Raw genomic sequence first — 27,837 nt, 5'->3', positions numbered from 1 at the left:
GCGTGTGATTTCCTCACTCAAACCACTGCCTGCTGCTGCTTCTGTTCTGATTAATTTTGGTAAAAGATGCACATGACTGCTGTTCTGTTTCCTTCGTTTAAAATAAAAAGCATATAGCGAAAAAAGTGGTGGTACACGGTGCGCAAACACTCCGGAGAATGTCAAATTATTCCATTTACGTGTTTTCACAGCGGTGAAACAATGTAGCCAATCACAGACATGTTTGTTGATTTCTTGAACGCAATGGCCAATCACAGGTGTTTAAGTTGGAATCCACTCACCACTCGAGTTTTTGTCCAGTGCTGAATTAATTTACCCCCTTTTTATTAATAAAAATAAAAACAATAAAAAACTAGTGATGCAAGAAAATATATATTTCTATCAATATTCATGAGAAATTTTATTTGAATGCATCAATAAATTAAATTTATAAGAACATATATTAAGATTTACCATTATGAACTCCATTGACTTCATTGGATGAATTAAATTCACTTCACTCAAAACTCATGACTGCTTAAATGTATGAAACCTAAACAAAACATATGACTAATTTTCAAACCAAGTGAACATGAGCAATTTAGAAATACAAAATCAAAGTAAAGCCTAATATTTACATCTCATAATCTCTTAAATATCAGTCAGAAATGGCATGAATCTTAATTATTTTTTAAGTCGTGGGGAAAGTGCACATTTGTTCCTAAATCAACAATCCTCTCACACTGGAAAAAGGACTTGGATGAATGTTAGCTAATTGAAAAGTGGTTGTTTATTTAAAGAATATGATGCAAAACTACAATAAGAATTGTACAGGACCACATTTAGTGAAAATCAACAGCATAAATGTCAGGACGTTTGCACTGTCACTCCAACTTGGGACACATTTAGCAAAAACAAGCAACAACTAATCATTACTTACTAATGAGTGCACTTGTTTCGTCTGAACACTGCATTACGTAATTGACCTCGAACAATACAGTAACAAAACTTCCACTGGATAACCTTTTCTATATTTTGGATAATTGTCTAAATATTTTAAAAGCTCAAAATATTGAAGTCAGTAATCTATGTCATTAACCTGATTCAGGTTGTGCCGAGACATCTCATGTTCATGTATCTGTTAAGGGCTTTAATGCACAAACGGCTGTATACAAACGTGCTCCGCTCATTCAATGTCAGTCTCGGTTCAGACAGAGCACTGGGTTTTAAAATAAAGTGAAAAAACAATACATTTAAAAGCTACATTTGACAAGAGCAAGTGCACATTTAAATATAGCAAAGGCAGCTAAAGTGATACAAACAGTTTGCTGAACATAAAAAATGAATATGCTGAACAGGCTTATAATGGTTTAGCATTTTCTTGGTTACTAATATGTGGCCCCATCATTCCTGATTGTAACCGATCCCTCTGAGAACCAGGAACGCTGCTTTCTTTGGAATGTGCTGCATCTCAAAACTCAGTCCAGGAAACTGCGCGCAGCCAAAGCGGCCTTAGAAAAGTAGAATTCATTTGTTCGCTTTTTAAAGAAATCTTCACATTCCTTCATGTCCGACAAACAGTACATAAAATACTATAAATAAATGATGTAATAAATATCCCCTTAATCATTACCATAAAACACAAGAAATCACTCTAAAATGGTGATTTCCACAAAAATAAAATGGATTTAAAACGTTTTGAAGACAATCAGCGGTGTAGTTGATTTCGCTTATATGGATTGTCATCGTAAATTTGCCAGCGAGAATATCAAACTCAATGTAAACAGAGGCCGTCAGAAAGCCTCTACAAGAGTGACTGTCAATCAAAAGCTGCGTAGGCTGATTCGTGCAGCTTCACAGTGTGGTCATATTCTTGAGGAACCTCACGAGGCCGCTGGGTTTGGGCTTTGACACAGATCCTGCTCGTCTACAGGCACTGAGGTAAAGACGCTCAAACCATCTCCTCCTCGCAGTGAGCGTCTCCCACCAGCAGAGAGTGCTTGTCGGGCTCGCTGAGGGCCATGCTGTTCATGGAGTGTTTGTCGGAGCGGAGCGAGTTGATGGAGGCCCGGCTGTAGTTGACGATGCGGTCGAGCAGGCTGAGTTTGGGTGAGGAGCGACGCAGCTCTCCCATGCCGATGTGAACGCTGACATCTGATAGGCTGCCTTGCTTTCTCACCTCTCCCAGTCGTCTTTCCAGCTTCTCAGCAGTGGGTTTAGTGTAACTGCAGAAACAGGAAATGAGTGTCATGTTATCTTAAAGAGGCCTTTTGTTACACCTTTTTTACAAAGTATTGATTTTGTTTTTGGGCTCTACTAGAATAATTTTTCATGCTTGAATATTTAAAACGCACATTATTTTCACATATTTTACATTGTTGCAGCACCTCGCTTCCCAGTCTGTCAGTAACGCCCTGTTTAGTTTCCCCTCCTTCAAAACAGCACAATGTGCTCTGATTGGTCGGCTGGATCAGTGTGTTGTGATCGGTTAAACGCTTCAAAAGCGCGTTTCAGAAAATGTCACGCCTCTTACCATAACTGCCAGTTTTAACACACTACTAACTCAACTCAACCAGACCTCACACCTTTATTTTGCATGTGGCTTGGGCACCAATTACTTAAATGAGGAATATTGTGACGTGTTCGTTCCTGGATGAAAACTCAAGACTAGTTTCAGGGAGTTCAGAAACAGCGCGCACTGATAAAGAGAAAAACTCTCTTTGGAGGGACTGTTTTTTCTAACTTTGCAGACCCTTTTCATGCTCAGCAATATTACACACTAGAGAAAGTTGAAAATCTAAAAAAGCATAATAGGTCCTCTCTTAAATACCAAAAAAAAAACAAAAAAAAATGCTGCTGATTAAAGCAAGATACCCCAGGTAAATTGGGTAAAAAAAAAAGTTTTTTAAAACAGACGACACCATATTTACCCGGTTGACTGATTACATTCGCAAACATTGTTTGTATTACAAGTTTTCTGAAATGTTATGTTTTTGAATATGCAAATGAGGCATTATCTGAATAAATATGCACTAGTTTGCATACATTTCCAGAACAGAAATCTGAACATTGAGTAAAGTCAGGTTAAAACTTTGTTTTATTCTTTTTTACATACTAGAGTTAAAGGTTTTTACAGAGGGAATTATCCCTTCTTATCACTCCATATATCATGAGTGATAGTGATACAACTGTCAACAGACAGGCAAATCAGGCAAATTATTCATGAACAAAACCCTCTGTAAAAGCCTTCGGAATATAGATGGGTATAAAACTGTGACGTTTTGGTGCAGGCGCTACTTGACAACGCAACGAAATTGAAAACACTGCAATGTGAAAATATGCATTATCATTGAACGCTATATGCGCACATGGAAGAAGAAAAAAGGACAATGAAATAAACACTTAAGTGTATTTTGGATGTTTTCTTTCAGCTAGTCTAAAACAAGAATTTATGAAAAGCCAAATAGCAATCTTAAATCTTAAAATTGTGTGCATGTAAAAAAGTTTTTGCCTGTAGTGTCTTGCCTTAAAATTGCATCAAAATAATCAGCCCTGTTAGTAATGTTTAAAACATGTTACATGAAATCAAACTGGTTTAATCTGGTGTTAATATCTGAAAGGTTTACCATTTTAGTAGAAGTGAGGACAGCACTACAGACACTGAGGAGGCAGCCATAGCAGCAGAGCCCATCCAGGGCTGCAGCACCAAACCCACAGGCATAAACACACCTGCAAACAACAGCAACTCAGTCAATAATACACACCTAGACACCTGCTATTAAGATGCGTTTTGGTTAATCGGATCACAAGTGGATGACGACGTTAAATAATACAGGTGTAAACGGGGTCTATAACGCTTTGAGCTTGTCCACTTTCAAGCACTTCCAGAGGTACCGGTAGTTGAAAACGCATTCGACTGGATTGCTTTCATTGTGTAAACGCTCATGTGGTCGAATGTGTTCGATCAGCCACAAAAGACCGTCTACTCTCCGCATACTGACCTAATGCCTAAACATTATGGGAAGTGCGCTAGGCAGACAGGATTTTAAATTTGTCACGAAAGACCAAAGTTTGGGTTGAAGACGAAAAACGCACAATTTCTAACACACACTCACAGCGTTCGGTGGAGTCTTGTGGCTGTCAGAGCAGAAGCTGATGCTCTATATATATTTTTCCATCGTCTCCGGGCGCGTTCTTATGTAAATTGTGCAAGCTTATTTTGTCCATTAGATCAAAAAAGTCCATACATTTACATAGACCTTAACCTCGAAGAAATCAGGACCTTTTTCAAAAGCTTTTCCTTTATTGTGAGACCTACTTAGTAAACTATTATCTAACATAATATTTACCTACAATGAAAAGTAGCTAGTTTTAAACACATCAAATGGCTACAAACTAACACTTGTACAACATTGTTTACGACAGGAAAATAAATTGCACAAATCATGATTTTAAACTTATTAAATGTGCCCCAAATTTTGCTAACTTGGGTTGGGGGGTAAATCTCATGTATGCTGCTGTTCCAAAACATGGTGGTCAGTAAGATTTAATTTATTTTTAAAGAAAGGAATTAATACTTTAATTCGCAAGAATATTTGATCAAAGGAGACAGTATAGGCATACAGTATAATGTTACAAAAGATTTCTATTTTAAATAAATGCTGCTCTTTTGAACATACTATTCATCAAAGAATCGTTTCCACACACCAAAAAAAGCAGCAGCACAAGTGTTTTTTCCACATTGATGATAATAATCAGAAATGTTTCTTGAGCATCAAATTATCATATTAGAATGATTTCTGAAGGATCATGTGACAATAAAGACTGGATTAATGATGCTGAAAATTTAGCTTTGATCACATGAATACATTACGGTAAATTTGAAAACAAAAATAGAAAACAGTTATTTAAAAATGTATAATAATATTTCACATATTACTGTTTTTACTGTATTTTTTTTATCAAATAAATGCAGCCTTGGTGAGCAGAAGATAATTCTTTTAAAATCGTATCGATCCCAAACTTTTGAACAGTAGAGTAAAGCAAATAGAAAAAAATGCTAATTTAATCGTTTAATTTAGTTCAACACAATCAACATTTTCTGAAGATTAACAGAAAATGCTAAAAAAAAATTCTCACACCATTTGCTAACTTAATTTATGAGTGTTTCAAGCCCTATTTTGTACCCTATTTTAGGGCCCTATAAAATCCGTTTAATTTTTTCCCAAATTTAGTTTTTTCCGTTTTAATTTTTGCCAATTCCATTTAAATTTTTGGGAATTCCGGTTTTTTTTTACCCTTTACTGTTTTTTTAGTTTTGTAAGAGTGTGCTTTTAATGTTTATTATTAAAATATACACAAAAAAAATAGGAATGACCTTAAATGTATTGAGGTAACAAACATCACATTTACTCAGCATGATGCAACATAACACTGCACTCTAAGTACTTCAAGTAACATAAAAATATGAATGGTTATGAGCTTAAAAATATGAATGGTTATATTAACTGGTTAAAACGCAGTGCAGCTGCACAGCAGACACATGGATGAGCGTCTAGTCATTGGCTGTGCTGCGGCAACTGCACAAACCTTTGGCGAGGCGGCTAAGACGCACAAACCAATCAGGCCGCTTCGCGACAGAGCCCGCCAGAATGAGAGTCTATGGCTCATAGGTTATGGATCCCCCGATCAGAAATGACGGGAGGGGTTGTGTCGCCCAGATTTGCTTCCCCCGATCTACATTTTCCCCAGACATATGTTCTTCTCCCACACAAAAACAGAATTTCATTCCAATTATGTAAAATTCCGTAAAATTCCATGTTAACACTAGATTCCGTGTTAATTTGCCAATTCTGCGATTCCGTGATCGCGGAAATTATAGGGCCCTACTATTTGAGGAAAGTGCCAATAATACTGAAATACTTGCTTCATCTAGTAGTCTTGTTTGGTTTAGTTGCTCTTACCTGCAGCAATGGGAATCCCCACAAGATTGTAGATTAGTGCAAATACAAAGTTGATTCTGATTCTTTTCACGGTCTTCTTAGAAAGGTCGATACTCGCAACGACATCAAGAAGATCGTTCTGTTTAAAACAAAGATTTGGCTAAATGAATCACAAAGCCTTCAGTTGAATGCACAAAAATCCAGGGCCAACCAAGATGTTATGTTCATCTGAGCAATATAGGTAACAAACAATATAATGCTAACACTTTACAATAAGGTTCATTAGTAAACATGCATTAACTAACATGAACGAACCATGAGCAACACATTTGTTACTGTATTTGTTATTTGTTAACGTTAGTTAATTAAAAAAAATAAAAAGCTGTTCATTGTTTGCTCATGTTAGTTCACAGTGCATTAACAAGATTTTAATAATGTATTAGTAAATGTTGAAATTAACATTAACAAAGATGAATAAATGCTGTATAAGTGCAGTTCATTATTAGTTCATGTAACTAATGTTAACTAATGAACCTTATTGTAGTGTTACCAATATAATGTTATAAAAAAAATTAACGTTAATGTCAACATATCTAACCAGGCTATTACAGTGTTCATACCCTGATAAGCACCACGTCGGCAGCCTCAATAGCAACATCTGTGCCCGTGCCTATTGCAATGCCGACGTCTGCCATGGCCAGTGCGGGGGAGTCATTCACGCCGTCGCCCACCATGGCCACGCGTTTTCCCGCCTGCTGGAGCTGCTTCACTTTCGCCACCTTGTGAGATGGCAAGACCTCTGCGAACACCTTCTTGATGCCCACCTGTAACAGAAAAATGATTCAATTAATTAAATAATAATTAAATTATTATTCAAGGGAATATGAAAGTGTCCTTTACTTGGGCGGCGATAGCTCGAGCTGTTTTGCTGTTGTCCCCAGTCATCAGCACGACCTCCAGCCCCATTGCTGTAAGTGTGTGCACAGCCAGCTCAGCCTCAGGCTTCACGGTGTCCGCTATGGCCACCATCGCACAAAGCTCATCTGAGAATAAAACACAACAGTGCACATCCTCAAAATAAACATTGAGTTACTTTTATTTGTTCATTATATTAATCTTTGCAAGTAATCAACCTCCATTCCAATTAAAAACCACATTAAATGGCGTAATAACAAACATGTGTTTCTCTTGTGTTGACATATTTACTGTTGTAAATGGAAGGCATAAAACAACTAACAGCCTTTAAATTAGGTCACAGCCTGTGAAAACTACAGCATGTTCCAGGGACAAAAATAACCCGGTCTCACTCACTGTCCACAGCCACCAGCACTGCAGTGCGTCCTCTCTTCTCATGTTCAATCATGGCTTCATCAACATCTGCTTGCACCTGCAGCGCGTTCCTCCTCATCCACTCTCTGTTCCCGATCAGCACCGTGTACGAGGACGTCTGTACTACAGCTGAAGCAGACAAAATACCCTTACCAGACCACTCAAAGCCAAGCATATAGTTAAACTCTATGTGTCCACATCCCATGTCATACAACATCATACAGGTTTGGGTTAGTAACATGAGGGTGAGTAAATGACAATTTTCATTTTTGGGTGAACGATTCCTTTAAAGTGCCCCTATTATGCTTTTTTCAGATATTAGCTTCCATGTATTGTGTTATATAGCTGTAGAGTAGGCTCTCAGAAAGGAGGGGTTTAAAGAGACTGAGAAAAGTGGTGCTGCTGCAATGTATATTATAAGAAAATTCAAGTGTTTTGATCTTGGATGAATGATGATTGTAGGAGTCCTCCGAAGCAAAATTGGGAACCTTAAAATAGCATAATAGGGGCTCTTTAAGGAAAATACTTCACAAGCTGACAAAGCTTTCTTCTTCATATGTAGTCAGTGAAATCTTGTAGAAGCTGTCATGTAGCTTCATTTCATTTCTGAAGACAACTGACGTTCATTAACCGATCATTAACTGTTAAAGGAAAAGTTCGGTACTTTACACTTAAAGCCCTGTTTTCAGATAGTTTCTGATGAAATAGAACGGTTAAGATTGAAATTTGGACACATGCTCCTGGCCCGATAATTTTCGGTTTCTGTGGTAGCACCCCTCCACCTCCACAATGGCTGCATAGGTGCACTGGAACAATCCTTCCTAAAAACGCATTAAACTTTCGTTTACAACGACGTGAAACTCACCGAGTGCTACCACAGAAACCGAAAATTATCGGGCCAGCAGTATGTGTCCAAATTTTAATCTTAATTGTTCTATTTCATCAGAAACGATCTGAAAACAGGGCTTTAAGTGTAAAATACCGAACTTGTCCTTTAACCTAAAATATTATGTTAAATTAGAATGAGTAAGTGTCTGTGACCCATTATAAATATCAACATTTATTTTACATGCGCAAATAGCAGCATAAACAACAGAACATGAGGATATATTCAATATATATTTAATAAATTATATATAAAAGGAATAAATAGACCTATATGTGAAATATATTTCACTTAAATATTTAACAGATTAACAAAATGAAAGAAAAAAACTTGCGACAAGCAGTATATGCTGAGTTTCGGTTCATTTTTGTGACGCGCTCCACAAACAAGTTCACGGAAAGCAAACTGAGGCGTCAGAAAGTGGCATCCGGTTTGTGTTCTTTATTTTAGAAAAAGCACAATGTTTTGTGTTTTTGTTGTGAGTGTACACAAATAAACCCTTTACAGTTTTGAAAGATGACTTACTCTTATCTGCATGACCATAAATGACGGAGTATTTTAAGTTGGAAACGCGCGCGCACACACAACATGTCAGTTCCAGCATTGCTAACTTGACATGGCAGCCTGATCATTATCAAAATAAAATAGTCCAAACATATAAAAAATGTAAAATTTAATTTAAATAGTTTGCTGTACAATCTGTGCTGTTCGGCGTGACCACCATGTCGGTTGATGGTTAACCAGTTAGTTATGAGCATCCCTATGGTCATGTGACACTCACCCGGTGGCTGTGGGTCCATGATGAGCGGGTGTTCATTGCTGTGGGCTCTGGTGTCGCTGATCTGAATCAGGACAGCATTACGCTGGTTCTCCTCGCTGTCACTGTCCTCTCTCTTCAGCAAGTTCTCCGTGTTGCTGACCAGACACCTGATCCCACAACCTGGCACAGCTTGAAAATCTGTACAGGTGCCAAGAGACTCCGTCCCCAAGTCCTGAACACAGAAGAGCCATTGTGAATCCAAATGTCAAATAAAGACGAGTGCGATTCAGAGGAGCATTTGAGCGTCAATACGAGAACCGTTTATACGGTTTTAGTGTTTGGGGTTGGTAAGATTTTTAAATGTTTTTGAAGGAAGTCTCTTATGCACAGCAAAATGTCATTGTGAAATATTATTACAATTTAAAAGAACCGTTTTTTATTTGAATATCTTGTCAAATGTCATTTATTCCTGTGATCAAAGCTACATTTTCAGCATCATTACTCCAGTCTTCAGTGTCACATGATCCTTCAGAAATCATTCTGATATGATGATTTGCTGCTCAAGAAATATTATTATTATCAATGTTGAAAACAGATGTGCAGATTCATATTTTTGTGAAAACTGATAATTTTGTTTCCAGTTTTCTTTAAATAGAAATATCAAAATAACAGCATTTATTTATTTTGTAACATGTCTGTACTGTCACTTTTGATAAATTTAATGCATTCTTGCTGAAAATTTTTATTTTTTTTAAAAAACATTTATTTCTCTTACTGACTGACCTTTTCAAGGATAGTGCAAATCGGTTTAAATATATAACTTCTTCACTTTTTATATTTATAAACTTACATTATATATTAACTTTTGGTATGTTTCACATCTAATGCAGACACACTTCGGTTAATGACAAATATGGCTTAATTTTTAAATAGAAAGATAAATAAAATGTGCTTATTTAAAGCTGCACAAAAGAAAATATTTTATTATTAACAGTAAAGTTCATGTCATTTGAAAATTAGTTTTACATACATAGCTATATGATTTTATTAACTAACTATAATACAAATTATTTATTTATTTTAAACGTATTAATGGCTTTTCTGTTTTCGTAAATGACGCTGTACGACTATTGCATATTATTATATTTTAATTTAATGTCTAACTTAATGTAATTTATAAACCCCACCACAGGCTGTGAGTAAAGAAACAACACACCAGTAAGTCAAACGGACCTGTTTGCAATATTTGGTGATGGCAGAACCCAGCGGATGTTCACTGTTATTCTCAGCGGTGCCAATGATTGCCAACAGTCTGGAGCGTGGCATCCGATTCCCTTCTGCCAGCATCTTCACCTGGACCACTTTGGGAGCTCCATATGTAATGGTGCCGGTTTTATCAAACACCACAGACTGAATCTAAAAGTGCAGACAGATTTTTTTTTTAAATGGTCTTCTTCCGTAAATACTTTAACTACGCAACCACATTATAATCTCTAGCCCGGAGCATCTCTGACCTTGTGTGCCATCTCTAACGGCTCTCCTCCCTTGATGAGGATCCCATTCTGGGCTCCCACCCCAGTTCCCACCATTACCGCAGTGGGGGTGGCGAGACCCAGCGAGCAGGGGCAGGCGATGCACAGGACAGTGATGGAGGCCTGGAAGGCGAAACGGATGACGGCCTCTGTCTTAGAGATGGTCTTATCATAACCCTGCAGAGAGAGACATTCACCATTTCAATGTGTTCAAAGAGAAAGTATAAACCCGGCCTAGTTTAAAATGACCTGAACCCTCCAGTATGACTACTTTAAAAGGGACACATCACAGAAAACAGGATTTTCCTTGCTCTACTGAAATAAAAAAGTCGGTTACACTTTGTTTTAAGGTTTCACTCACAGGTAAATACTTTTCCACGAGTGGAAAGTTCACAAAGCCGATCAGAATCCAGACTACGAGAGTCAGGAAGGAGATCCCAACGATGAACGGGACAAAGTAGCCGCTGATCTTATCTGCAAACTGCTGGATGGGAGCCTGAATGGAAAGTTTAAAAAAGGTTATATAGGCCAAAGTTGATGCAGTATACTGGATTTAAACACACACACACTAACAGTCAAACGTCAATGAATTTGTTTCTTTTGATATTAAACACATGAAAGCACCATAACGTAGGCGTTTGTGTTGACAGCAGATGTTGGCGTGTACGTGCGTTGGAGATTCATATTTTTTAATTGACTTCCATAGTAGGAAAAATATATACTATGGAAGTCAATGGGACCCAGAAACTGTCTGGTTACTGACATTCTTTTAAATATCTTCCTTTGTGTTCAGCAGAGGAAAGAAATTCATACAGGTTTGAAACAACTTGAGGGTGAGTATATGATGACAGAATTTTCATTTTAAAGTGAACAATCCCTTTAAACCACTGGAGTCACATGGATAACATTAATAATGTATTTACTACCTTTCTGGGGTTTGAAAGTGGTAGTTGCATAGCTGTCAATAGAGGGACCGAAATAAATCTCACATTTTTTATTAAAAATATCTTAATTTCAGATGAACAAAAGTCTTACAGGTTTGGAACGACGAGGGTGAGCGATTAATGACAGAATTTTCATTTTTGGGTGAACTATCCCTTTAAAACTTAAGCTAAACATTTTTTTATTAGTTTTGTACCAAATAAAAAGTTTTGAATCGTGTAACATTTTGGTTACTAATAATAATATTTATACTTCCATCTGTGATATTTCATATTTTTGACTGCATTATTGTTACTTTTTTCCCACAATAATAGTAAAGTATGTCCAAACTTTAGACTGGCTGTGTATACTGGAAAATAGGGATTAGCACTAAATTAATACATACACTACAGTAAAAGTTTGGCAAGATTTTAAAACATTATCTTCTCACCAGGGCTGTGTTTATTGATCAAAAATAAAACCGTAACATTTTAAAATATCATTATAATTAAACTGCTCTATTGACGTGAACTGCCCCTTACTCCAGTCTTCAGAGTCACATGATCCTTCAGAAATCATTCTAATATGCTGATTTGCTGCTCAAGAAACATTATTATTATTATTAACAATGTTAAAAACAGTTGTGCTGCTTCATATTTTTGTGGAAACTTTTAGAAATGTTGATGAACTTAACTATTTTTGTATACTTTTCTCTTTTAAATCACCAAACTGTTGAACGGTAAATTACACTGCATATCCTGTTTTAATTATTAGACATTTAATTTCTTATGGGTTATTATTAAATATTTATTTAATGATTTTATTATTCTGATACTGTCATTAACTTAAAAGTAAAAATACAAATATTAATATTAGAACTATCTCAGTCATTCACAGACAGATTCAAGTATATATTTAGCGACGGACGGATGGATGGATGATGGATGGATGGATAGATGGATTAGATGGAACAAAAATAGGACGCATTGATCTGTGATAATCTGAAGAATCAGAAGCTGTTATCATCAAAAGACATGATATGACAGCAGAAGCCGAGCTGACAGAGGCACCTTTGAAGTCTGTGCTTCCTCCACCAGTTTGACGATCTGAGAGAGGGTGGTGTCTGTGCCCACATGAGTGGCTTTGATCAGCAGAGAGCCGTTCTGATTGATAGAGCCTGCGATAACGGTGCTCCCCGGCTTCTTAGTGACAGGCATGGCTTCACCTACAACACAAGACACACATCATTAGACCACCACAGTGCAGTGACTGCACAAATTGGAAAATGAAGGGAAGAAACGTTACACTGAAATATTTGGATTGCTTTGGCCATTGCTATGTGGTTACTTACTGGCCCAAGTCAAAAGAGCAAACCATCATATGCAAATCTGATCATTAGACTTGATCAAGGCTTGACTCCCTCAAAAGCCTATGGGAATTTAATTATCCACTGAGATGTCTGAGAGCACACTGAAAATCAGGGATTTAAAATGTATTGAAGACCGGAAAAACAAAACATATTCAAAACAACGTTGACGTAAATTGAGTAAGAAACATTTAGAGTTAGTTCACTCAAAAATAAAAATTCGATTATCATTTACTCAGCCTCATGGCATTCCAAACCCATAAGACTTTTATTCATCTAACAAACCTCATTGGTTCTTGCGGAAGCTCAAACATGCTGCGTGACCCGATAATAAATCTCATTGGTTACCGCAAGTCAAGCAAGCATGTCTGAGTTTCTGTTTACCAAATTATTTTAATGAAATCTGTTCAAACTATAAAGTGATTGTGTTTCTTCAAAAGACTAGGATTAAACCACTCATTCATATTGATTTATTTTACAAACTCGTTATGCATGTTCTGAAGCATCAGAGTTTTGGGGCAGAGATCTCTCAGATTTCATTAAAAATATCTTCAATTATGTTTTAAAGATAAACGAAAGTCTTACGGGTTAAGAACGACATGAGGGTGAGTAATTAATGACAGAATTGTAATTTTTAGGTGAACTATCCCTTTAAGGTTCTACACATTATTTCTTTAAATAAGCACATTTTTGACATTACGCTATTGTGTAGAAAAAGGCAGATGTTCTTGCCTCCGTTGTTCCAAAAATCTTGCACTTCCTTTTCAAATCACACTAGATAAAATGAACATCGAATTTTCTAATGCCAGTGCTCTAGAGATGATCTCATTAAAGTAGAAAAGCAACATTCAAATACATTTTCACATTCAACAAATAATTCTCATTCAAATGTTTATGCTGCTAATATAATTTAGAGTGAAAAACTTCACAAAATGCAAATGATATTTATTTTTACTAGTGGCCTCAGACTTTTGGACGTCACTGTATATGGAATACACACAACAATTATACTGCCTCCTTTGTTTGTACTTGTATATGTGAGTAAGGAGAAAATTGTCCTGCCGTACCCGTAATGAGAGACTCGTCTGCCATGGAGTGTCCTTCAATTACTCGCCCATCCACTGGAAACTTCCCTCCAGGCACGACCTTCACAACATCTCCTCTCTGCACCAGCTCAACATCCACCTGCTCCTCACTGAGAGAGAGAGAGAGAGAGAGAGAGAGAGAGAGAGAGAGAGAGAGAGAGAGAGAGAGAGAGAGAGAGAGAGAGAGAGATAACACAAGGTCATATGTGGAAGAAAGTCAGCTGTAATTTCTGTTGAAAGACTACACAGCACAGGAGTCGCACAAACCTTAACACAGACATATCATCATTCAGAGTAACAACAGTGGCCTCTGTCGCCTGTAAAGACATCAGCTTGGACAGAGCCTCGGAAGTCTTACTCTGTGATTAAAGACAAAACCACATCAACATTAGTGCAGAACAATGCATCAATTAAAGTGACCCATTATGCTATTTAAAAGGTTCCTAATTTTGTGTTGGAGGTCTCCCACAATATGTTTACATGCATCCAAGGTCAAAAAACACTTTCATTTTCTCATAATATACATTGCAGAATCACGTCTTTTCTCACGGTGTCTAAACCTGTTCGATAAGTGATTTAATCTCTCTGAACCACTTCTTTCCAGGAGCCTACTCTGCTCTGATTGGTCAGACGGCATGATCTTCTCGACATGTCGACAACACAAACTAAACTCTTCCAGGCCTCAGCTTCAACTACAGTGTTTTGAGAGTTAAAGCAGACATTGTTTGTAGGCAGCCAAAGAAGACCATAGGCCAGCATTATGCAAATTTGTTACAAACCTAGAGTTTCAAGCAGGAAGTTAGACCTGGAACTTTTTTCAGGCAATTTGGAACCGGTTCTTTCTTTTGGGAGACAATAACTCCACTTATCCACTTTGAGCTTTGAAACTTTGCAGACCTTTTACATTCACAAACAATATGAAATGTAATACCCAAAAAGCATAATAGAGGCACTTTAAGAGATAATATTACAAGCAAGTAGATGAATAACTTGTGTAACTGGAAATGCTTGTTCACCTTTGCTATTTGCTCCAGCCACCTGCCCAGCGAGATGAAAACGAACAGCATGGGTGGAGTATCGAAGAAGGTGATGGGGTTTACCTTTGCCCTCTCTATCATGGCAACCAGAAGAATCACCAAAGAGTATGTGAATGCGATTGTTGTTGCCAGTACAATCAGCACATCCATATTGGCCGTCCGGTGCCTGACAGCTTTGTAGGCTTGACAGTAGAAATACCGTCCACCGATAAACTGCAGAGAGAAAAAACAGGTACGGAGATCTACCATTCAGTACATAAAGTATTTGCATAATTAATGTGAGACAGGAAAGTGAGACATTTTGCTCTCACAGTACATTGATAAAAGTCAAACTGGCAGGTAACCAACCTGCACAGGGACACAAAAGAGAAATGAGATCAGGTTCATGATGGAGAGGCCTGGCAGAAGCTGTCTCTCCAGGAACATGGTGGAGTGGTACTTCTCTCTGTCATCATCGGCTGTGATGTTATGGTGGTGGGACATGTCCATCATGTGATCCATGATCATCATATAGATCATCATGCCCATAACAGGCACACAGAAAAACAAACTGATGAGGAACGATCTTTTCCACCTAGGAGAAAACAGCAAAGCCAATGTATGCACACAGGTCAAAAGAAAGATATTAGTTATGTTCCTTCAAGAGGTAATGGACATCAAGACAAAAAAATAAAAAATAACTCAAAGCAGCAAAGAGGGTTATGTTGAAATTCCATGATTCTTATTTTAGGTAATTCTTATTTTAAAGTGCCCCCTATATGCTTTTTCAGATATTACCTTTCATGTAGTTGTAGTGTGTTATTATGTAGCTGTTTGTGAATATAAAAGGTCTGCAAAGTTTCAAAGATCAAAATGTTATTGTCTCCCAAAAGAAAGATCCGATTTTAAACTGTCTGACAACAAACTGTCATTAAGTCGCTCCAGTCTTTCTGCTCTAAACCACGTAGGTTTGTAACACATTTGCATAATGCCAGCCTATTGGCTGCCCGTGAACAGCATCTACTCTGACCCTCAAACACTGTAGTTGTAGCGGAGGCCTGGAAGAGTTTGGTTTGTGTTGTCGACATGTCGAGAAGACGCTGTTTTCAATGCTGTGAAAGCAAATCCACTTTGCATGCACTTCCAAAGGTTGAGGAATGGATGTAGGCTGGAACTGATACGGTAAAACCGGCGGCATTGTTACAGTTTTGTATCACTGTGTATCAAGTACTGAGGAAGACCCGGAGCTGAACTTCAAATATGGTAATGAGCGTTTCATTTCCGGCACATGCTGTAAGTGGTCGACTATTCACAACAGACTGGGCCATCTGACCAATCAGAGCAGAGTAGGGTCTCAGGAAGGAGGGGTTTACATAATTTATCGAACCGTTTCAAACACTGTAGGCTTGTTCGACTTGAACCGGCGCTGCACAGACCAATCGGTTTATGACATCAAAGTACCGCGAGAGCAATTCAAAAGCACAAGGAGCTGTCTACTTTCTATTTGCCTCGCGGTACTTTGATGTCATTCACCGATCGGTCTGTGCAGCGCCAATTCAAGTCGAACAAGCCTTGTGAGAAAAGAGGTGATGCTGCACTGTATATTAGGATAAAATTGAAGTGCTTTTTGACCTTGGATGCATGTAAAATTCTTCAAAACAAAATTAGGAACCTTTAAAATAGCGTAATAGGGGCACTTTAAAAACAGATTCATTCCAGAAACGTATTCCTCTTACTCCCTTATTTACTTACTGTTGGATCTCCCGGCTGTGATCCAAGTGACTTCCAGGACGATCTTTCTTCACTAGAGAGGCTGTAAATCCCATGCTCTGTTCATCAAAAACAGGGAAGTTTATGTAAGAACGTGCTACAAAACAGATTTCATAGTTCCCTACAATATTATTTATAGCTCTGTTCCGAAACATAATAAACAGACACTGAACTTGATAAGTGACTGATTCAGAACGGCAACTCAAAACAGTAATCCTTACGCAAAACAAACAATTGATTCACAATTATCACAGATTCTAGTAGTTTTTGATGGCAAACTGCTACACTAAAATGCTGTCTATCTAAGCAGCTCACTAGGTTTTAGAACAAGGCTTAACATACATCTGAACATATTTATTCACATGAAAATGAATGTGAATTCACCTCGATCCATCTGATTACATCTCGAGGGCCGGTCACTTCTGGGTCATATTTGATGTGGGCTTTATTAGTTGCCAGGGCAACTGAAGCATAAAGGATGCCCTTATGCTTCATCAAGTTAGACTCAATTTTGTGAACACAGGAGGCGCATGTCATCCCTCTGACCTATTGAAAAGAGACAGGATGTCCATAAACTTTTGTTGATAGAAAAATTGGTCAAAGATCAACAATAGGACCTGCAAACATACCACAAGCTCCAGGGTACCATCGGAGCCGTCATAATTCTCCATGACTGTGGCAGTGAAGCCGAGCTCTCGGATAAACTCTGCTATTCTCTGAGGATCAATGATTGAGGAGCTGTATCGCACCTCAGCTTTACTGGCCATCAGTGCAACCAAAACGGAGTGTACACCTGGGGAAAAAGGACATAATAGCAAATTAATTACAACCATACTTAAATATTCATAGAGCATTTGCATATCTAGCAATCTACCAATAATATGACATTTGCTCGTGTTTTTTTTAATTTTATAACAGAGATACTGATTCTGTTTGATATATTTTAGACACCATTACTGTGTGCAAATATAATCTAGCATTATTTTGATTTGGAAAAATCAGGGATTACCCAGCTCATTCTTGAGGTTCCTCTCAATGTTGGCCACGCAGGAGGCACAGGTCATTCCTCCAATCTGGATAAAACATTTGGAAATAGTGTTTGTTGAAGGCTCAGCATCACTCTCCGCTTCAATCTCTTTCACAGATGACCAGACTGGAGATAACGATAAGCTGTGGACAGACGGCGCTGGTGGTGATGTGCTTTTAATCATTGAAGGCACCAATGAATTTGTCTCTGTGGAAATGGCAGGGAAAAAGTTAAAAGTGACCCGTTTCAGTGGAAATGGCAATTTAGGACATGCATCTAGAACTACAAAATACCAATAGCTGAAAAGTAATCAGACTTAAAGATTTCTTGGTTATGAAGATGATGTGCGTGTGTGATATTGCCCTGCCTTCTTAGATTTAAAGGGGTCATGACATGAGAAACCAAATTTGCCTTGATCTTTTGGTATATAAGAGGTCTTTGTACCATTAAAACGTCCTGCAAGTTTCATAGCTTAAGACGTCCTCCCCATTATAAACGAATCATTTATTTAATCAAGCTCTAAATACAGCTCGTTCTGGATCCATGGTAAGAAGTGACGTCACGGTACGAAGTGACGTACCAGCGTTTGCATATGACCGCCTCCAGCACAAGACAACTATGCTTTAAGCGCAAGACAACTACGCTCATTTCGTATCATTGTCGCGCCGCGCGCCTCACAAGTGTTCAGTCGACGGACAGCGAGTGGGTCTGTGTACAGGGAAATGACGATGCCACGCAGATGTGCTGTTCCTGGCTGTGGACAAACAACATTTTTGAATACGCTGCGAAAGATCCAGTCGTCAGGGGGAAATGGATGCACTATTTTTTTGCGGACGTCCCAGTCCATTTGAAGGATGACTGTTTTGAGAACAAATCCCAAAATGATGCTGGCTTTGCCAGAAAACTGTTGCTCAAAGATAAGTCCGTGCCGACTATTCTGGGCTCAACAACGACGATGCAAACTGTAAGTAATGTATTTAAAACTTTAAACTACTTTTTAAATCCGCTGAATCCGCAAATGTTCTGGCTGGGGGCGTTAATAATTGATGCATAGGCACTGACGTTAGCCAATCATAACAGTGGGCGTTAACACTGAACTCTTAAAGGGGAAACACCCCCAAAACAGACTGTTTGAATCAGAGGATGAGAAACAGGGTGGGAAAAGGTCATAAATCACTACATTTTAAAAGTTTTTTGTAAAAAAAACTATAGTAATACTATAATTGCACCTAAGGGAACATAATAATAAAATATAAAAAACCATGTCATGACCCCTTTAAAGAATCCCCTCAGTGATCATATACAGTTAGGGCAAAGGCAAATTATACAGCTTTGCAAAGTACAGTCAAATGCTAACAGAACAACACAAACGTTCAAATATTGTTGTTGAGTGAATCAAAAAACCTGTCAAGAAAATATGTGGCTTATATTTCGCCACCAGATAATAAAAAAACAAAAATGTTCACCTAGAACTATTATGGCATTCTTACCAATTCTTATTACTGAAACGCTAATATATATATTTACACATCATTGTAGTATTTTCTGTACTACCTTTAATTTATGCAGATTTGAATTTATCATGATGACTTGCTTTTTTGTAAATTCTCCCTCAAACCCTCAAAAGCAAAAAATAAAACATCCTGACGCATGACAGTATTGAGAAATGGGAAGGAAATGTGCTTCACTGTAATGACAATAGAGTCACAATGCCAGAAACTCTTAAAATCCCTAAACTAGACTTCACTGTCTTAATGCAAATAATAATAATTTATTGATTTGTTCTGTGTGGTGAAATATGACAAGGACATGAAATTCACCAGATGTTCTGCACCTTTTTTTTTTTTTTGAGGGGGCACCAGTGGCAGTCATGAGACTCAAATATGGTATCAAATATGGTAAACGTGTGGTGTACTTGCTTGACACACACAAAAAAAACTCATTGGTTCAACTTCTCACGCATCAAGCAAGCATGTTTGAGCTTCAGTGTTTACCATTTTTGATTGTTTTATGTACAGTATGTGCATTGATCAATGTGTATATGTGAATATATCCTACATTTCTTTATGATGTCCTAATGAATACCTTGAAGCATCAATATCAACAAAATGGAATACATTTCAACGGAGGGAAAGAAATCTGACGGCTTACATAAAAAATATCTTCGTTTGTGTTTCAATGATGAAAAATCATGGGTTTGACTATTTATATTTTTGTGTGAACTAACTTTACCAACAATATTCATTCTACTTAATTACCAGACTGACAGACACTTATTTGGAAGTTGCATTCAAAATCCACTGGGTTAGATTAGGGCTGTCACTTTTTATTCGAAAATCGATTGCACAATCCATCGGACCAACCAACACAAGTTTCGAAAACGAAAATAGGGAATCGATTTTAAGGGCTTTCAGGACGCAGAATGCGCGGAGCTAGGTTCAGCGTTGCGCTTCAGATACAACACGATTTGCGCGATTGAACTTTGACCGCGGCGTACGCACCGCTTGGTCGACCCAGCAACATAACGTCTCGCGCTATCAGTAGCCTATTGAATAGCTCAGCCATTGAACCGCACAGTCCAATGGCATAGATCTGACCAATTGTTGGTGTGTTTTGGAGGTAAAAACAAAAGAGCTGCTTTCACAAAACAGAATGTCTCGCAAGCCATTGAAATGAATGGGTCTCATAGCGCCGCGAATGCCGTGCCCTGTCTGAAAGGGTATTTAGAAAATTTCAAGCATAGGCTACAGATAGCTAACAGACTCGGGCTACAGGCTACGTAGGTGAAATTAGTTTGACATTTCTAATCGTGAAAACAGCCATGTTAAAGCCTGCAGTAATGTTTTTCATTGATGTTATGGCAGTCCACTCTGCTTTTTGAGAATGTTACACTCCTGTTTGTAATTGTACACGAAATTTCATGCCAATAAATCATCAGAAATATTGTGCGTCTCAAGCGCCCTCTTTACGTTCGTCCTAATGCCTGTTAGTTGTCCGTGGATTGGCCTATATTTGGCGTTGAAAATGGAAACGTCTTTAGACATGGAAAATCGATTTTACAATCGATTCAATGAACACTTATGTCTCGAAAATCGAAAAGGATTTTTTCACAAAAGTGACAGCCCTAGGTTTGATGCCTCAGATTCACCCAGTTATTCTCCAATCCTACAATTCATGTTTGTTATATGAAGTGCTGAATCAGAGGTATTTAAGACAAAAAAAGCACCATAAATGGGACAATGTAAAACTGTTAACCAGCCTATAACTGTCAGTAGTGAAGGCATATAGAAAGGAAGATATGCCCCCAAGGAATAGAAAAAATATTTACCAGGCAGAAAAGCATCAAATCCCATGTCCTCTATGGAGGCCCTCAGCTCTTCAGGGGAAGTCACTAAAGGGTCATACTCAAAAGTTCCCTGATGATTGGCTAGTGACACTTGGGCTGATCTCACTCCTTTCTTCTGGGAGATCATGCCCTCGATGGACTGAACACAGGAGCCGCAGGTCATGCCCTCAATGTGGATCTCCGCTACTGATACCAGAGGCTGGAGGAAGCTTGGCTCTGGGGAAGTTGGGATAATAGCTTTAAAATTCCCTGGAGGAAGGGCCTCAATGGCTTTCAGCAACTCCACTGCTGAGACTTGTTTTGGGTTGTGCTGAATTGAAGCTTGTCTGTTCTCCAAGGACACAACAACTGAACTCACTCCAGGCAGCTTGGATATATTGTCCTGAATATTTACCACACAAGACTTGCAGTGCATTCCTGTAACCTGAATCAGTGTAGTGATCGTGGAGTCCGTGGACGGTTCAGAAACCTTCTCCTCAGGAGAGGAGGCAGTCTGTTTGGGAGAGCTGAGCAAACGCTCTACTTCACTAGCCGAAAGCTTTAACTGACGAGGTTTGGCCTTAACAATGGCTTTGAAGCCAGCCACCTCGATCTGTTTCACAATCTCATCCACATTGGTGACATAAGGCAGGTAAAGTACAGCGGCTTCTTGGGAATCTAGAGAGACTGAAAAAAGCATGGAGAAAAACAAAATCAATACTCAGGTAATGTTAATTCAAGAGTTAATAATAAGAATATGTTTACACTCATCTTAAAGGTGCAGTAAACAATTTTTTGAAATACACTGTTGAAATCAGCAGTAGGGGGCGTATACACTCATGATGGGGGAGGAGAGAGAGTGAGCAAGAGGGTCATTTGAAGAAAGACTGTAGAAAGAGAGATGGCTGAGAGACATTACAAAAGAGAAAAGCTCAGAGGAATATCACTGGAAAAAGAAGGGCTATGATCAGGGAAGAGCTTTAGGATCCACGTTAATATTAGAAAAGATTTCCAGCGCTGGAGAGACCGAAGCAGGAAGGCCTGAAAACAGACGAAGAGGTTGCTTTGCTCTGCTCCATACGTGAGTAACAAGGTTTTGAGTGTGTGCTGCTGGCGACTAACAACAAACTCTTGCTTGGATACTCGTTGTAAATTTGTTGATCTTCCTTGTCGTTCATTTATCATCTTCTCTTAATTTTTTGCTAAGCTTTAATTTGCTTTGCTACAGCTACGATAAAAGGACATCCACTCTTCCATTGCATGTTCGTGCATTTTGGGGGTGGAGCAATGAAGGAAGGGGTGTGTTTGTTTGGGCTGATTTCAAATATCAACTGTGCTCAGCAATGATTCTCAGAAATTGCTTATTGCGCCTTTAAATAATTTTTGTTTATGCATGTTCATGCTGACTGACACAACAAATGTCTTAGTATTTATACTGACACCTATTGGTGTGGATACAACATAGGGCGACCCACCTTATGTCGTATAAACTTCTAGAGCACTGTACACTGTCACTGTCTAGCATAATTTAAATATTTGTCCAAAGTACTATCATTTATGTGGGAATAAAATATGTTCAGTGGAAAAGAAACTTGTGCACCTTTAAGCAAGATATGAGAAAGTGTTAGTCGAGGCCATCTTCATTATGTCAACCTAAATGTATAGATTGTGTAAGATCTCATTTCTTATCTACAGTTACTGACAGCACAAGGTCAATGAGTTTAAACTTTATTTTACCATGTAAACTCAATAATGCATGGCACGATTCACCAGTAAATGTTAAAGTTCAATGGAGGTTGTTTTACTCAAGCAAAGGTAAATTTCAAAGGTACCTTTAATCTTCTCGACCCCTTTTAACTTCCCAATCTTGCCCTCGATGGTTGTAGTGCAGGACAGACAGACCATTCCTTCAATACGCATTTTCACCGCCTCTACCCCGCTGGAGCTGCGAGAAGCCGGCCTTTCCTGTGGACTGGGCGCTGGGCCGCAGGCAGCGTCAGGAGCCAGGAAGCGCATCACTTCCCCGAGCTGCTCCACGCTGACCAGAGACGGGACAAACGTGACAGCCAGGCTTTGGTTATCAGCACTCTCCTGCGCCTCAAGCACCCCTTTCGTCTGGGCCAGTGTGCTCCGCGCCTGTTGGACAGAGTCTGCGCTACAGCCTGCTTTGCTGAATACTTTGGTTTCTGTTTGAACTGGTGTTGACGTAGCGTTGGTCAGGCTGGACTCAAAGCCCATATCTTCAATGGCCTCTGCTAAGGATCCTGGACTATGGCGAGTGTGGTCATATGTCACAGTTGCGTTGCTCATCTCCAGAGACACCTGTGGAACAAAAAAGGTCATAATGTGCTAATCTGTCCTCTATTCCAGTACACTTAGTCAAATTGCCCAATAAAAGCCATACAGTTACTCGTAGAAACAGCATTGTTCCAGTAACTATAAATGGCATACGTGCCTTTGGTTGCACAACACTTCATTTTCCAGAAGACAGTTGCGGTTCTGGGTGCTGATTGTTTAATACAGATTCCAGCTGTACTGAAATAGTTGATATGTATGATTGTTCAGTTAGCTACTATGCGAATCACTCAACAGCACCCATAGAGGCCGACAATTAATATAAATCACTTTTTTGAGAACCTTTCCAGCAAGCTAGGAAGCTGAAATTTGGATGTGTTCAATGTAGAGCAGTCTCCCCCTACACCTCACTGGCCTCTAGTATAATAGCTGAAAATGCGTAGACCTTTACTTTCAAAGGTTATAAAACTTCATCATGTTGGAACTCCAGACTTTCAGTAGGTTATGCATTTTCAAAAGGCTATAAATTTAGACCATCATTTGGAGCGCTTTATCTATGAAATACTAAATTGACTCTCCGTTGGTGTGATAACATTAAAATAGTTGACAGCTTGTTTCCTACAAGTAAAAAACGACTGTTTTACTGATCAAATAAATGAACCCTGGGTGAACATAAGAGACTTCTTTCAAAAACAATTAAAGAAAATTGTATGGAACGCCAGTTAATGTTTCTAACAAGCTTGTTATGATACATTTCTGACTATGAGCTTCTGTTGTATGTAGTCTTAACCCAAATTTAGTGAAAAATAGGTATTGTTTAATACTTTAAGCATGTTTTTTGCTGAAGTGGCTCGATCGTCGCATGACGATGAAGCCAATGTGATTCCTCAGGCAGCTCACACTGGTGATTCACTCATATCATCATATGACCCTTACTCCCAGAAATGAAGAGACAACAGGAAGTTTGTTTCGCACAATAAGCACAAATCTAGACCGAGTTGCTTTTTTTATGTGCTCAGTATATTGACCGCTTGCTTAGACAGAGCCATATTGTTTGCTTCTGTGTGTAACAAAGACATTTATAGTATTTGGCATTTGACAGTACTGATCAATACTAATACCACCAGTTTGCTTTTCAAAGGTTAAAATGGCATCTTAGACAAACAAATGATTCGATTATCTGCTTGTTTGACCCATGTCTGCAGGGTAACTGTGTTTTAAAGGAAAGGGCAGGACGAATTACAACAATTAGGCTGTGTCTCTAAGTTCAACATACGACTGGCTTTCTTCAATTACGTGACAGTCGCTGGAGGGAAGGCTCTGGTAAATATTATTACCACCATATATTGCGCTCAGATTGCTCTGTCAGCCACCCAGAGAGAACCTCTCATACAATGATTCATGGAAAAAGGACACCTGGAAATTTAATCAGTGGCTTAGCTAGGTTTATATGTGTTTGTTTAGGGATAAAGAATGACATTTACATTGATCATCATTATCAAAAACCCATAAGCTGGAAAGGTACATATAAAATGTGTTATTAATAATCATCATCGAACTGATCATACTGTATGGTTAGACTTGTAATGAGCTCAGAGAGATACAATCAATGAAGTCGGATATGATAATAGTGATCTATAAAAATTGTTTATTATAAGTTGTCAGGGTGGCTGACAACCATTATATTGATAGAAGACAAAACAGAGTAAAGTATTATAACAAATTACTACTCATTTCCATTTTAATATATTGTAAAATGTAATTTATTGCTGTGATCAAAGCTGTATTTAGCATAATTACTCCAGTCTTCAGTGTCACATGATCCTTCAGAAATCATTCTAATATGTTGATTTGATACGCAAGAAACATTTCTTATTATTATAAATGTTGAAAACATTTAGGCCTAATTTTTTTTTTTATATATATATAATTTCTATGTAATAATATTTCACAATATTAGTTTTTACTGTATTTTTGAGCAAACAAACAAACACACACACACACACACACACACACACTTAATACAATTTGACATTACAACACATATTTTACATAATGTTAATTCACTAAAAGAAAATGCTTATAGACTGTGTTGGTATATTTTGAAACTCACACAAGGAAGAGTTAACACTCTTTTGTTAATCGACCAAGCAATTGCAACAATTCTTAATTCATTAAAAAATGTATAACAGATAAAGATAATAACAGAGGTAATCACATGTACACTCACTGATTATTGTGTTTATTTGACAAGATGGCATTGAAGTCACTCTCACCTGTATATGAATGACGCCTGGCAGACCCCCAATCCGGCCCTCGATGGACTGAACACAGGAGCCGCAGGTCATGCCCTCGACCCCCAGAGTCACACGACACAGTTTAGTGCTCGCCGCCATTCCTCCTCTGGAACATAAGAGAAAACGGGGCATGTACAAATGTGTAGGCAAAAATAACATGCAAGTGTCAATCACTGGACAGTGGACAGACACACAAGCAGCTTTCTGACACACAAGAGCAAACATCAGTCATTTCCATGCTTGCAAACACACAACAAACATTGAAGCAAATACGACCACACTCAGTGATTCTGGACAGTTTTGCTGGATGTTTGAAATGCAAAAGCAAACTATGAAAAACAATTACATGAATAGTACTGCTGTCAAATCTACCATAAAAGTGTTTTGTTTATATTTATATATATATATATATATTATATATATGTATATGTGTGTCTACATGTCTGTGTGTGTATACAGTACATACACACACATTATAATATATATGTGTACGTATACGTATCTACATGTCTGTGTGTGTATACAGTACATATGTATATACACACACATTATAATATAGGCCTAAACACAAACTTTTATGTTAGATGCGATTAATCGATTTGACAGCCCTAATGAAAATATAAAGCAAGATATTTTCCAGGTACCATGGTGTTACCAAGATGCATGACCAAAATATGGTACTTTTTGCTAGTTAACAACCTGTTAAAAAAAATAATAATAACAGTCTCATAAAACAGACTTGACTTTCTTAATAAAGGACAATTAACCGACTGAACACATTCTGAATGTTACTGACACACATTTAAATTAAATTTGAGTTAAAGCCTCACTTCCAGGAGATATCATGTGTGAACGTGACTAATGCAACGTACAATAGAATAAATCAATAACACACTATTCTTATTTCACAAGCATGAGTTTCTATATTTTAAAACAAGACTTCAAAATCATAAACAAAACTCCAAATAAACTCAAAGTGGATATTCTATCTCACTTGATGACATTAGATGATCTAGGAAACCTAGGCTATGAATTATCATTAACTGAAAACACAATAAGGTTTCATTTGTTTAACTACATTAGTCAACATGAACTATCAATAAAAGCATTTCTAAAGCATTAATTAACAAAAGCATTATTAAACTTCAAGCGAATTTTGAACATTGAAGCAGATTAACGCTCGATAATCAACACTTGACCAATATACAAAAGTGATACAAGTTACATGTGAAATACTGCGAGTATTGACGCGTCAGCAAATGTTATTTACGCACATTCAGAAATATTTTCATTAGTAAGTAACGTTAAATGAAGTAAATGGTGTGTTTCAGGCAAAGATTTAGGGAGATTTGTCATTCGTTTTAGCTCTCTGTCCCGAAGCTAACATAAACAGTAGACGTGAAGAGCACAAAACAGCTTGATTTATTTACCTTTCATGCGAAGTGATGATCCAGAGTCACTGGAAGAGCAGGTTTAATCCTCACGGGACGTTGCGCTCACTTGATAGGGAAGTTTTACTGTCACTTTCACACTGACAGCAGTGAGTTAACGTTACGTTAGCTGGCTAACATATACTTTCCCTAATCTCTAGCCGCCTTTAGCACCTCACGTCCTCAGAACCTGCCCACATCGAACAAAACACAACACTAGCATGTGTGATGAGTGACTAAACACAGCAGGAGAGTGTGTCCTGCTGGATACTTTTAAATCCATGAGGAATATTGGGCTATCATCACCCAGGCGCGCGGACCACAACGCAAATATTTCCCAGTGTGTTCGAGGACATCAACAGCCGCTGCAAAATGCGCAGACGTTCAAGACGTCGTGGCAGATTCAAGGGCTTCAGTAATGCGTAGTCTTGGAGTTACAGCACGCATGAAAACTTTATAGGAGGTTCGCGTCTAGGCAAGCTCACACACACTCACACTACATGACTTGGGGCTGGATTTTGCTTTCCAAGGTCTGTGACAAAGCCTAATGATGTTACGTTTGACACTGAAGCTTCGAGGCACGCAACACAATCTCCAAGCCCCCCCTCGTTTGCGTATTGGTTTCACAGAGTCACGTGATCGACGATAGACTGCCCAGTCACGTGAGCTTCGCGTGTTCGAATCTTTTTTTACAAGTCTATGATTCGAATCGAATGTTCGGACACTAAGGGCCAGTTGCATAAACTATGTTAAGACTATGGAGGACCAAACCTGCAGAAATTGAAAAAATGAATAAATAAACAAATAAATATGCGAAGAAATGTAAAAAATAAAGACTATTTATACTTTAATTTCCTTATTTATGTATAATTATATA

At 38.1% G+C, this 27,837-nt stretch overlaps 1 protein-coding gene across 1 annotated transcript; it reads right to left on the bottom strand.

The window, feature by feature from the left end:
• Positions 1-699: 699 nt before the first annotated feature.
• Positions 700-27,574, bottom strand: atp7a (ATPase copper transporting alpha). The gene is made up of 23 exons (XM_079630825.1): positions 26,961-27,574; positions 25,510-25,636; positions 22,771-23,260; positions 20,942-21,625; positions 17,596-17,820; positions 17,216-17,379; positions 16,971-17,132; positions 16,569-16,645; positions 15,186-15,411; positions 14,817-15,050; positions 14,068-14,159; positions 13,783-13,910; positions 12,420-12,574; positions 10,790-10,924; positions 10,411-10,605; positions 10,130-10,312; positions 8,918-9,128; positions 7,233-7,379; positions 6,822-6,964; positions 6,542-6,745; positions 5,943-6,060; positions 3,606-3,708; positions 700-2,204 (listed from the first exon to the last, which is right to left on the bottom strand). The coding sequence occupies exons 2-23, from the start codon at positions 25,627-25,629 to the stop codon at positions 1,931-1,933; spliced, it is 4,470 nt and encodes a 1,489-aa protein (XP_079486951.1). The 5' UTR covers positions 25,630-25,636; positions 26,961-27,574; the 3' UTR covers positions 700-1,930.
• Positions 27,575-27,837: the final 263 nt, after the last annotated feature.

This window comes from Phoxinus phoxinus (genome assembly GCF_949152265.1).
Source record: "Phoxinus phoxinus genome assembly, chromosome: 12".
NCBI classification, from domain to species: Eukaryota; Metazoa; Chordata; class Actinopteri; order Cypriniformes; family Leuciscidae; genus Phoxinus; species Phoxinus phoxinus.
The sequence above is the reverse complement of the archived record's forward strand: the minus strand, read 5'-3'. Positions and strand labels throughout refer to the sequence as shown.